General features: G+C 42.2%; 1 protein-coding gene, 1 long non-coding RNA gene and 1 other non-coding gene across 24 annotated transcripts in view; all 3 read right to left on the bottom strand.

Moving 5' to 3' along the window:
* The window catches only part of GIT2 (GIT ArfGAP 2), a 54,023-nt gene that overhangs the window by 20,389 nt on the left and 20,998 nt on the right, over positions 1-12,636 (bottom strand). For 10 of the 22 annotated variants that reach the window (XR_009250411.1, XR_009250410.1, XM_058691006.1 and 7 more), the window contains exons 9-14: positions 11,484-11,535; positions 8,088-8,160; positions 7,738-7,835; positions 6,607-6,718; positions 2,368-2,510; positions 161-310 (exon numbers count right to left, since the gene is read on the bottom strand). Coding sequence is in view for 20 of the 22 variants with exons in the window: in XM_058691006.1 (XP_058546989.1) it covers positions 161-310; positions 2,368-2,510; positions 6,607-6,718; positions 7,738-7,835; positions 8,088-8,160; positions 11,484-11,535 (628 nt within the window). In the remaining 2 variants the exon portion in view is untranslated. The remainder of the gene's footprint in view (positions 1-160; positions 311-2,367; positions 2,511-6,606; positions 6,719-7,737; positions 7,836-8,087; positions 8,161-11,483; positions 11,536-12,636) is intronic. The other 12 variants (XM_058691001.1, XM_058690993.1, XM_058690997.1 and 9 more) reach the window with 6 other exon arrangements.
* LOC131490658 (U7 small nuclear RNA) lies at positions 6,323-6,384 on the bottom strand. Its single transcript, XR_009251172.1, has one exon. It is a non-coding gene; the product is annotated as a U7 small nuclear RNA (small nuclear RNA).
* LOC131489159 (uncharacterized) lies at positions 10,248-11,477 on the bottom strand. The gene is made up of 2 exons (XR_009250412.1): positions 11,090-11,477; positions 10,248-10,530 (listed from the first exon to the last, which is right to left on the bottom strand). It is a non-coding gene; the product is annotated as an uncharacterized LOC131489159 (long non-coding RNA).

Here is a 12,636-nt window from a genome sequence, read left to right as displayed (position 1 = left end):
AAATACACACTGCTTCCAAAAAGACAGCTTGGCCAAAGGTTCTTAGGTCTGTTACAATAACTGCTTTTCTCCCCCTCTGCCCACAAGCATCATGCCTGGGATTCTTCCTTATGCTACAGGGTTAAAGAGTCAATCATCCTGGCATTTATTGACATGTTACCTTTTTCTGCATAATTCTCAGCTCGTCACTCAAGTTGTTATTCACCTTCATTAGCTGTTGTATCTTGGCCTCAGAAGCCACTAGAGCGTTTTTGACCTCCATAAATTCCTGCACAGTGACTGGTCCATCTGATAAATCTGAATCTAGGCTCTAAAAATAAATTGGGGAAAATGTTCACAATCGGAGATGATGATAACATTCAAGACTCACAGCTAAAGAATTTCTAAAGTCTGACCATGCCAGCTGGACTGCAAAGTTAATCAAACCAAATCAAGCCTTCAGGGAGTAATGCAAAAATAAAACATAAAGGTAGAGTTACTATAATACTTGAAAAATACTAGAGTCGATATTTTCTAACAGAACAGGAGGTGCAGCCCTAAATCTAGCCTGACGATGACTCTCTCAGTGCATTTTTCTGGTATTGCCTGACTTTCTCTTGCCCATTCCTTTTTCTTTAAAGGTTTTAAGTAATCTCTGCACCCAATGTGGGGCTCGAACTCACAACCCCAAGATCAAAAGTCACATGCAACAGAACCAGCCAGGTACCCTCCTTTTCTTTTTAAAAATTCGTTCTTTCAGTAATTCCTTCATTCCAATCTGTATTGAGCATCAGGCAGTGTTCTAGGGACTTGGGATATGTAAAAAGAGAAAACAAAGATCCCTGCTTCCACAGTGTTTGCACCCCAGCAGAGTGGGAGAGAGATAGAAGATGACAAGTGCTGTGGAAAAGAGAATATGGAGCAGGGTAAGGGGCTGGGGAGAGAAGTAGGGGTGAAGTGGGTGCGTTTTAATATGGCAGGTGGGATAAGCCTTTGGGTAGGTGAGATATGAGTAACAGCCAGAAGGACATTAGTCAAGTGGAAGGACAGTAGTTGAGTGACTGTCCAGAGGAGGAACGTTCTAGCCAGCAGCAGAGCTCAGCTAGAGGGCGTGGGTGTGCAAGGCAGAGAGGAAGAAGCCAGTTGGTAGGATCTGGTCACGACTTTGGCTTTTGCTCTGACTGAATCTGGTGCTTCAGAGACACTGGACAGAGGCGGATAAGATGGGGCAAGTGACCTCTGCTGTCCCCTCCGCATCCCCTGCATCTGCCAGGGGCTCCACCCTTCTTACAGTCGTGTGAGCTGGACAGCTCTGGACACATCCTCTTTAAGTCCATACCCCCACTGCACACATCCAACTTATCACTGTTTGTCTTCCTGTCCACCTGTTCTCAAACATTTGCTGAGCCCCTGTGGGCCAGATCTGGGGCAAGGTCCTGGTGACTCAGCAGTGGGTGAACCGGCCAGGCCTCTACTGCTTCTCCCTGGGCCCACGTTTACTCTGCTACCAAGACTTCCCTTCCACCCAGACTCTCTCAGCACGGGGCCCGTGGTGGCCCGCGTCAGCTCTTGTCTGGACCTCCAGCACTACCCCACCTGAGTTTCTTATCTTCCTCCACTCTCTGACCCGCCGAGAACAGTACTCCCAAAAGAGAGGAACCCAAACTGCTGACCTTAGCCCTCCTCACCTGCCTAAGAGCTTCTCGGGCTCTGTGCTGTCCGCCAAGGTGTGGACTCTTCAGCCTGGTGTCACATTCCTCTGTGGTATGAGCCCTGCCCTCTGCTGCAGCTCTGAGTTCCACTCGTTTTTGGCTGTCTCTACACATGAGCGGGTTCCTCCAGATGCCCTCTTTCACCTTCCCTCTGCCTAGACCACCCTTCTCTGCCTCTCCACATGCCTAACCCTGTGCATCCTTTAAGGCATATATTAACTGCCACCCCACTTACACAGCCTCCCCTGACACCTGTCCTCAGCAACAAGCTGCATCTCCTCACACACCCCTACCCCCCAGCTTCCGTTTGTGCTTCTTATGACACTTTGTACCATTGAGAGCAGTTCTCTATCCTACTAGGCAACTAGGCAGGGAGAGCCTCACAGGAAAGGGACCAGGCCTCATTCGGGAGAGTATTATCCAGAGAAGTCACTCAGTAAACATTTGTCGGAAGAATAAAATGCACTGGTCCCTGCTCACAAGTTTTATAAAGTCACAACTAAAGCTGTGATTTGGCAACGGACTTAGAGACACGGACCCCCTGTTGACCTCACTGGTCTAAGCTGGTAGTAAGCCGAACAGTACCTCCAGAGCACTTTTCACAGTGGCGATTTTGCAGGAGGAAAGATTTCAGAAAGAAACGTTCTTCCTTTCTGTGTGCAACATGTCACCTCACCTTCTGCCTATTTGCCTTGCTTGCAGTAGGTTCCAGATCCGTGTCTTCATCTGAGGCCACACTGTCATAGTCCGGCTGGTCATTGTCTTGACTCTCGACACTGTGCTGGTTACTGATTGTTTTCAGTATGAGCTCCACGTTGTCTATCAACAGAAACAAACAACTTTTCTTCAGGCCTAAAAAAACTTTTATCCCCAAAATCCACTGGGAGGATTTTTGGGTTTAGCCATTTAAAGACTAAAAGAAAATGACAGAAATAGCAATGTTATATTCACACCAAAACAGGAATCACAGAGGTTATCAACCAGAAAGGGCCTTACTATCAACTGCATGGAGGTATTTAAGCATCCCTGCAGGCCACTTAGCAAATGTGCGCAAATTAATTAGGTGGTTTAGGAAAGTGCTGCTCAGATTGAGAAGGCAGGCTCCCAAGTTTCTCATTATTCCAGGAGACAGAGCACAGAGCTTAGTTCCAACTCATGGAAATAACACTGTAACTACTATAAGATTAACTGTGATTCTATTTTAATTGTAACTTGTTTACAAGGTAATGACATGGAAAAGAAACTGTTAAAATGGAGCCTAGTGAACTTGGTGCTCAAAGAACAGGCTCCTGGCATTTAGTCAGCTGACTGCCAGAGAGGAGAAAACAACTCAGTGGACACACATACCCATGCCAGGAAGGTATGGCCTACAGGGGAGCAGGGATGATTCCACAGGCTCTAACACGCTTTGAATAAAACATTTCACAAATTATCCAAGCCTCTCCAACTTCTCTCAGTCAACTCAAGCTGACCTCTGATTTCCAGTGTTATTTCTGGTTTGTATCTGGGTGACAAATTATGGTTACTCAAAAGGAATTTTAAGTTTTCAAATTAATATTTAAAATATATGTATCATCTGACTACAGAAACAATACTCAATGCTGGGGTGCCTGGGTCGCTCAGTCAGTTGAGCGTCTGACTCCTAATTTCAGCTCAGGTCATGATCCTATGGTCCCGCGTTGGGCTCTGTGCTGAGTGTGGAGCCTGCTTAGGATTCTCTCTGTCTCTCTCTTTCTCTCTCGCTCTCTCTCTCCCCACCCCCTTACCCCTCTACCCCACTCACTCTAGCTAAAAATACATATAATAATAATAATAATAATAATAATAATAGAAAAGAAGCAATACTCCATATAGAATAATGGTAATCACTCCTAGCTATTGATCTATGTTGGTCTATACCCTTCCAGAGTTTTCCCTAAACATATACATATAAAGAGCCAATTTCATCAATAGCAGTTGGTATGGTATAGAAAGTTGTTGTGAAGACTAAATTAGCAAATCCTGAACCAGTGACCATCGTTTCTGTGGAAACACAGGGTTGGGTTCCTGCCAGCCTCTGGTCACATCATTTCTGTCAACCAATCAATATAGAACCTTACTTATTGTGTGTTTCTGTTTAAAGGCACCTTTAGAATATATATATATATATTTTTTTACGAGTGCCTGGGTGGCTCAGTGAGTTAACCATCTGACTTTGGCTCAGGTTATGATCTCACAGTTTGTGAGTTTGAGCACCACATCGGCTCTGCAGTCAGCGTAAAGCCCGCTTCAGCTCCTCTGCCCTCGTCCCTCCCCCACCTCACTTATGCTCTTTCTCTCTCTCTCCCTAAAATAAATAAATAAACATTGAATATATACATATGTGTTTATTTATATTTATGTTTAATATAATATATATTTATATTTAATGTTTATTTATTTATTTTGAGAGAGAGAGAGCACGACATGCAGAGGGGCAGAGAGAGGGAGACTGAGAGAATCCCAAGCAGGCTCTGTGCTGTCAGCGAAAAGCCCAATGTGGGGCTCAAATTCAAGAACCATGAGATCATGACCTGAGCCAAAATCAAGAGTCAGACACTTAAACTGAGACTGAGCTACTGAGGTGCCCCTAAAAACACCTTAAAATTTTTTTTTGTTTTTAATGTTTATTTTTGAGAGAGAGAGGGCGAGGGAAGAACAGAGAGAGACACACAGAATCCAAAGCAGGCTCCAGGCTCTGAGCTGTCAGCACAGAGCCTGACGTGGGGCTTGAACTCATGAACCGTGAGATCATGACCTGCAGAGCCGAAGTCGGACACTTAACCAACTGAGCCACCCAGGCGCCCCATAAAAACACCTTTAATATACATTGTCGATTCATTAACATTGAACTGACAGCGAACAGCACTATCCAATTCATGTGTGAACGAATCTTATCTCACACAGGTATTTTCTCCATAAGGCACATCACAGCCTCCTTGTGCTTAGGAGCCCCAGAGAGCACTTGAGTACAATGCCGCGGGCCCATTTTAAGCAGCAAAATCATCAACAAAAGGCACAGAAATGTAAAAATGTGGTACTAAGTAGACCTAAAAAGGACACTTATTAACAATATGAGAATTGAGACAAAAAGGCAGAGCACAACCTAGTTTGGTTTCAGCTGGGAATGTGTGTTTTGGGTGACTCAAATATTTTGCCACTCTGCACATGTCCACGAGTTTCCATGGGGAGTACTGATGTTGAGGTTACAGATAAATTTCAGTTAACAGATGAATTTGCAAATATGGGATCTGCAAATACCGATGGCTGATTATGTATTTACACAGTACTTCCATGTGATATATTCACTTGCACATATGTACGTGTATAAATGGTCTCCTTACAAAACTGCGATTACACTAAACCTTTTTTAGAAAAACTGATTTATTACTTTATATCACTCTATATTCTTTGGGAAAAAAAAAGGTTGCACTACTCAAATATATTCAAATTCTCACTGCTTACCTGTTGCAAACTGTTACCGGTTTCTAATGTTTTCAGTGTTACATATATGTGTAACATCTTTGATTATTTACCCTCAAGTTAGCTACAAATGGAACCACCAAATCAAAGAGTATGTACATTTTGACATTTCAAATTTACATAAGGACCTTTATCACTACACCTTTGCCAAAATTTAGTAAATTTCCTTAGAATCTGCTTATTCCTGTTGAACTAGTAAAATCAAAAACTGATGTCAGTTGATGATTACTGTCTTTGGGGAATACTATGCTGACTGAAAACTTAATTTTTATAGTCTGTACTTCTTCCGTTTAAATGCTTTAATAATAGGGGCACCTGGGTGGCTGAGTCAGTTAAGCATCTGACTTTGGCTCAGGTCATGATCTCCCGGTTCGTGGGCTTGAGCCCTGTGTCAGGTTCTGTGCTGACAGAGCCTAGAGCCTGCTTCGGATTCTATGTCTCCCTCTCTCTCTGCCCCTCCCCCACTCACGCTCTGTCTCTCTTTCTCTCTCTCTCTCTAAAATATAAACATTAAAAAAATTTAAATGCTTTATTAGAAAAAACATATTCTACAGGCACCTTGGGGGCTCAGTCAGTTGAGTCTACTCTTGATCTCGGCTCAGGTCATGATCTCACAGTTCGTGGGATTGAGCCCCACATCAGGCGGGCTCTGTACTGACAGCATTGAACGTGCCTGGGATTCTCTCTCCCCTTCTCTCTCTGCCCCCACCCCCCCACTTGTGTGCACACACCTTCTCTCTCTCTCAAAATAAGTAAACTTAGGAAAAAATGTACAATATATAATTAGAAAAAAACCAGTAAGTATAGAGTAACGGGAGATGGGGAAAAGTGTGTTCCTAAGCACAGACTCAGGACGTTGAGCTACTGAACTAGGTGCAACAGGGCACCTTGGAAATGGGGCTTGGTGCTCTCTACAATTTTAAACCACAACAATTCTTACTGAAGACATCTAAAGTTTATAGTAACAAGTTTTAATTATTTAGAACTCAGTTTTGTGTGTAAGCAACAGCAAGTAAGCTGTAATATCAATTAAGAGGGTTGATTTTCTTATGCCCTTTAATAAGATCTAAGTCAGACTTTTGGGTTAATTTCAGGACGCATTGTTTGTTTTTTTTAACTGGGAGGAGTTGGGGGGGTTTCCAGTAAGGACTGGAAAACCTGACAGACAAATTCTAAAAGAGCTGTAACACTCCGGACGCAATTCTATAGGAAGATAGGTGATCTAAGAGGAAGAAACATATAAGGTAAATTTGAATAGCAGTTAGTAACACTGAAATATCTATCATTCATCAGGGCTCAAAAAAGGTAAACTTTTCATTATGACTGCTTTAATTAGTTTGTCATTTTAAACTTAACACGTGTGTCAAGTTTAGAAGACCAAAGAAGCAAACATTTAGTGGTTTGAAACAGTTACCTTTTGAACCAGAAAGAGGACTGCCTTGCTGTCTCCTCTTGGCATCACTGAGAATGTCGATGACCAGTGTGGCAAACTCATGGGCGTTAAACCGAGCTAGTTTCTGTCTGCCCTGAGTGAGAAAATAATTGGAAATATTTCCATATGTGAAAACATATGCATCAATATTCACATAAAACCAGTTACACTATCGTCAGATTTCAGCAGACTTCCAAACATGATCAAAGTACCACCGCAGGTTAATGGAGTCACACATCAATGTTTTCCTTGCAAACAGTCTAGAACCATCTACATAAGAGAACTAGATACCATTTAAATTCTCACAGTGCACATTTCTGAAAAAAAAACGTTTCTACCTGATGCTTTTTTCCATTACAATTCAATTTTAGAGTAGACCCAATAATGAAAAATTTGGAAGAAAATTGTAAAATTTCAAGATAAAGTTAAAAATGCTGGGAACTGCCATTGCCATTAATCAATAAACATTAAAAACCCTTCCCAATTTACTCAACTTTTCTCCTCATTATGGGTGCTAAGGCTGTTTTGAATGCTCTATTATTTTATACAGTGCTTTGAAGAAAATCACCGTGCACAATTCTTTGTATTTTTATTTTACTGGCATATATTCCCAACTAAAGATTTCTGGTGTGAAAGGATGGACTTAATTTTGAGGCTTTTAAAATCAGTTAACAAACTGACTTTCTGAAGTCTACAGCAACATAAACTCTTACCTACAGCATCAGAAAGCCCATTTCACCATACCCCTACCAGCTTCAAGTATCCTTTATTACATTCTTTATTAATTGGGTTGATGAAATTTTCATTAATGCCTTTTCATTAATGCTTTCTTGGATCACTAATAAGGTTAAACATTTCTTCACATTTGTAAGCCATTTATATTTCCTCCGTGAATTGTTTCATATTCTTTGACAGGCTTCTGTTTACATGTTTTGCTTTTCTTACCAGTTTCTTGAGTTTTCTGTGTGCGCGTTTGTGTGTATATATATAAAGGGCAGTTAACATTTTAATCAAACAAAAATGTAAAATACCTGTCCTGGGAAAATGAAATACCATGTTATCAGCCATTCTCCAAATAACATTACCAGTTTCTTCTCAGATTCGGCCACTTGCCTGATTCCGTGTTGAAGAGTACTCAGGATTGACCGGAAGGAAGGGGACGACAGTTGTCTCGGTTACCAGGGTGCTGTGGTTTTGCGTGGCAAGCCAGACTAGCCAGAGGAAAGAGCCAGAGATAGAATCTTATCACCATGGGTGCGCCACCGCCCCTCTGACAGCCGCGGCTCCCATGTCATGAGGGAGACTCGGGGAAGCACACTCCGAAACCAACATACACAAAAGTAAATGTCGACACACGCATCATCGGGACAGGAGAAATCAGGCAAGTAAAACACTGAGGTGGGCAGCTTGTCACTGCCCACTGACAAGAGAAGCTTATTAGAAAAAGCCACGTGTTCAGTCACCTGCATCAGTCTCTCGCCTGTCAACTTCATCGTACACATCCATGGCAAGTTCTTCAAACAAATGATTACTTAGCTGCAAGTAAAAAAATATCAGGAACACAAGGCACAAGGATTAACACTAGCAGAATGAGTGGGCATTGTGACTTATTCACCCTTTGATCTCCAATGTCTTATCCAAAGCCAGTGCTTAGTAAAATACCGACTGTTAAACAGACAATAACATTTCCAGAACAGTACAGCTCCTCTAGAAATTTCTGCCTCCCACAGCAGCCTCACTCCTTTGTAATACGTAGACAGGGGTGTGCTATGAAGGAGTAAGAGGCATCTGAAGTGCACAATCTCAAAAGTAGGGTCCAGTTCTCCACTCTTCGCGTGACATCACCCTTTAAAGTCCCCCTCTTCTGCTCGTGAGCAACTGCCAGTGCCTCTGAATATAAAGAATCCTAAACCCTTGATGGGATAGAGACGCCAAAACATGCCATTCTGAAAAGATAAAACATGCCACCGCACAAGCTACCACCCAGACTTTGGCACGTCTCTGCTGTATTCTTCAGTAAGCAGGCTTCCAATCCCCCAAACCAAGTGTCCCCAGCAAAAAACACCTGTCTATACTCAGTACATTGTGCAGTGTTGGCCAACAAAATCTCCACACTGCCTGGAACGCCTGCTTGGCGGCCACTGGGATAGAGAAAACACTCAGGGTCTTCCTCAAGCCACCTGAGGCTAAGCGTCCACCAGGTGGCTCTAGTTCTCTGCACTTTTCCCCTCATTAAAAACACCCAGATGTTTGGTGGCAGTCACTTTTTAGTTGACACTGAATGTCTTTTATTCCTGACCGTATTCCTTACGTCCACCCACAGTACCTGGCACAGAGATGGGGCCCAGGAAATATCCAGCACACGCTGACCAGAAGGTATTTTATGTGGCAATTTAAAATGCTGGCTACACAGACCTTGTGAGAGCTTGCTAAAATGAATACAATTGCTGGATGAAAGAAGCAGGATATAAAATCCTATAATTATGATGGAGCTTCCATTAAAAAAAAAATGATAGGCATATGAAACGAGAATTAGAAGAAACATATCAAAATACTGTGCCTGAATCCGTTAAGAATACAGTGAATGAAAAGGATTCCTCTTGTCCATTTTCCAAATTTTCTCTAGTGTGGTTAACTTATATTTGTAATTGAAAATAAGCTCTGATAGCGTTTTGCTGGATAAGGTGACGAGCGACTGGAGACCTAAACTTGCATCACAAATATCGGTCTCTTTCCAATAAGGGGCTACAAGCTAAGATTATTATTACTGACAGTAACTACAACAGCAATACTGAGGGCTCACACCTCAGGTACTGTGCTACTGTCATCATATTAATACTCATGACACTTCTGTGCAGATAGGAACTATGATCATCCCACTCTACAGACAAGGAAATTGAGGCCCAGAAATTAGCAGCTTGCCTAAAGTCACAAAGCCAGCAAGTAATGGACCTGAGATCCAAGTTTAAGTCTCTCCAAATGTTAACGCCTAACTAGTTCAAGAAACACATTAGTCTAATTATATTTTTCTCAGTTTCTTATCAGGGAGGGAGATACTGTGGGACAACCACTGAAGTGGCACTGATCAAGCTGTCCCTTGTGAGGAGACCACTGGGTGGGGTCAATAGGTATTGACAGCAGCCTGTCTCACTGAGCAGTTCAGATCTGCAGCCACTGATGGATCGTAAGTCCTCTTTCCAGGAGAGGACACCACAGCACAGAAAGGCTAAGGAGCTTGTCAGAGATGAGCTCTCTAACTGACCAGTCTGACCACAGCCCAGGTTCTTGGGATCTGTACTCAACTTTGTTCCACATATTTGTCTAGTGCCTGCCACATGCTAGAGATATTACAGACATAACCCCACCTTTATGCGGTTTTCAGTCTGGCAAATGTAGGTTAGTTAAGGGAGCCTGAGTATTATCTATAATGTCTGAATTATTTAAAATAAAAATTGGCTTATATACTCTTAAGTAATTAAAATGAAATCACAGACTATTTGGTGCTATCTGATTCCAAAGGTTATCATCTTAATCATCCTACCATATGACCGCCTTTATTTAAGAAAGGTGATAAAAACACACAGACACACAAAACCACAGATACAGAACACAGAGACACCAGATTGCATAAAATACATTTATTTCATATCACAAATACTAGTAACGATAGACTCACTTGTATGTCATATTCAGTACTTAGTATTATTTGGAGCGCTAGTGAAGAGGAACGAGGAGAAAGTCCTACATTAGGGGAGAGGTGCAGCTTCAGAGTCAGGCTTGGGGAAACTTCCACCTATACTGTCAAGGTGGTCAGATTTCAGTTACTTGAACGACAAAAGGGCGGGAAGCTGGGGAAGGAGAAGACTGCAGAAAGACAGGATTCCCGAGAGAGGACCTGAAGGTGGCCTTAGAGAGTGTAAACCCAAAAAGAAACAAACACCTGCACTTGCACACATGTGTGCATGCACACACACGCACAAACACACACATGCATGTGCGCAGGCACGCAGTGGGAATCAGATGGAAAGCAGGGCAAAAACTGAATGCTGAGAACTGGATGACACTCTTTGAGGTGAAGAAAAGAAGTTAGGAATCTTGGTTCAGATCCAGAGGGCTGTGAGGACAGCCAGAGGCGGGAAATCTGGTGGTTACAGTGGCTGGGGTTACAGTGGGTTACAGTGGTTACAGTACCCTGGTGAGGCTTCAACTGGGGGGGCCCCAACAAAGGGAAAGGGCTCCCAGAGAAGCTGGCTGGTCAGGGTCCTGACTAGGGCTGAGGTGGGCAGGCTGGAAAGAAGTATGCAGACCGAAGGGAGCTGGGTGAGCTCTGAGTGCACACCCAGGGCAGGACCACCAGCCCTCGACAGCATGCACTTACAAAGCTCTGATGAATGAAGCGGGCTAAGCAAGACCATGATACTGGCGGCTGGACCCAGATGGCAGCGGGTGGAGCTGCGGTACTCACCATTCCAGTACCAAATTGTGCCATTCCCTAGTGTGCTATAAGGCTACCGGAAGGAATCCTACGAAGTGTGTCCCACTTACTGTTTTACAGGGAGAGAAACTAAGGAACTCTTATGAAAAGAAACAGCTTCCTAATGTCAAAGGCACAGTCTTCACTTTGAAAACGACAGAGAAAAACGCCATTACTCGAAGCAGAGCCAATAAATTGGATCTACTAAACTTAACAGTACTTCCCATCTTCTTCTCTACATACTCAGTGCTCTGCTTCTGATTTAACAACATCTGAGAGTATGAAAAGTCATCTGATGTAACAGGTAACGGGCTAAGGACAGGAATTAGCAGGATGCATGAAGTGAACTCCACACTGAACTTCACTAGGAAACAGAGATACTCACAGATTGAAGCTTCTTCTTAGCAGCTTTTGCCAACTCAGACAAATCCAGGCTGCTAAGAAAATGTACAAAACTAATAAGCACATAAATAAAAACCATTTTTGTGAGCTTGGCAGAAGATTAAGATAGTCAAGGCATCAAGACATTAATTACAGTTCATGGACATGGTCAGAAACAAAAATTCTACAGCCCATTAGAGTTAGTGAGAAAACTCTGAACACAAAAACTTGTAACTCCTTTTAGAAATATCATGCTCAGGTAACATAGTAAAGGGAAAAATAATCACCAGATAACTAAAAGACAAAAACTACTGCCAGGCTAGTCGCCAACCCCTTTATGTGAGAAGTCACAATTCTTAAAGTATTAAAAAAAAAAAGCACGACAGAAGGAAATACGAAAAGGGCAGAATGAGAAAAACCAGAAGGGCAAGATTACATCTAGAACAGCAGCTAATCATTTCATAAACTCTTGACAGTATTTGTGCAAAGGTAATTGGTTAAATAAGAATTTCAAGTTCATTCCTGCAGCTGTGAACTCATCTAACCTCACAGACCAGGGGTAGGCAGATTATAGCCCATTTTTTTGTTTGGTTCCTGAGCTAAATGTTTTTACATTCTTACATGGTTTGGGGGAAAAAATCCCAAAACAAAAGAAACATATTTCATAATGTGAAGAATTCTATGAAATCCACATTTCAGTGTCCAGAAATAAAATCTTCTTGCAACTGATATGCCCTTCATTTACATAACATTCACGGATGCGTGCATCTACAATTGGCAGAATAGTTGTGACAGAGGCTGTGTGGCCCACAAAGCCTAAAATATTTATTATTCAGCCCTTAAAAATTTTGTCAGTCATGGTTATAGACAAAGCATATCTTCTATTACAATACAGAAATATTCTGAAATATCATCTATAGACACAATACACTGTCCCGACTGGCTAAAATTGGGACATCCCTAACTCCAATTTTCTTACTAGTAAATTTGTTACGTGTACTCTTTCAAGCTTAAGTTTTACATGGTGGTTTACTTACAGCCGTCTTATTTCCAAATTGTATAGCCATAAAAGAGAAAAATGTATGGGCTTTGTTAAATACAAAATATAATACACTTAAACACTATACAACCAAGGAAATAACAGTGACAGATAAAAT

The sequence above is a fragment of the Neofelis nebulosa genome, chromosome 11 (assembly GCF_028018385.1).
Source record: "Neofelis nebulosa isolate mNeoNeb1 chromosome 11, mNeoNeb1.pri, whole genome shotgun sequence".
Lineage (NCBI taxonomy): Eukaryota > Metazoa > Chordata > Mammalia > Carnivora > Felidae > Neofelis > Neofelis nebulosa.
The sequence above is the reverse complement of the archived record's forward strand: the minus strand, read 5'-3'. Positions and strand labels throughout refer to the sequence as shown.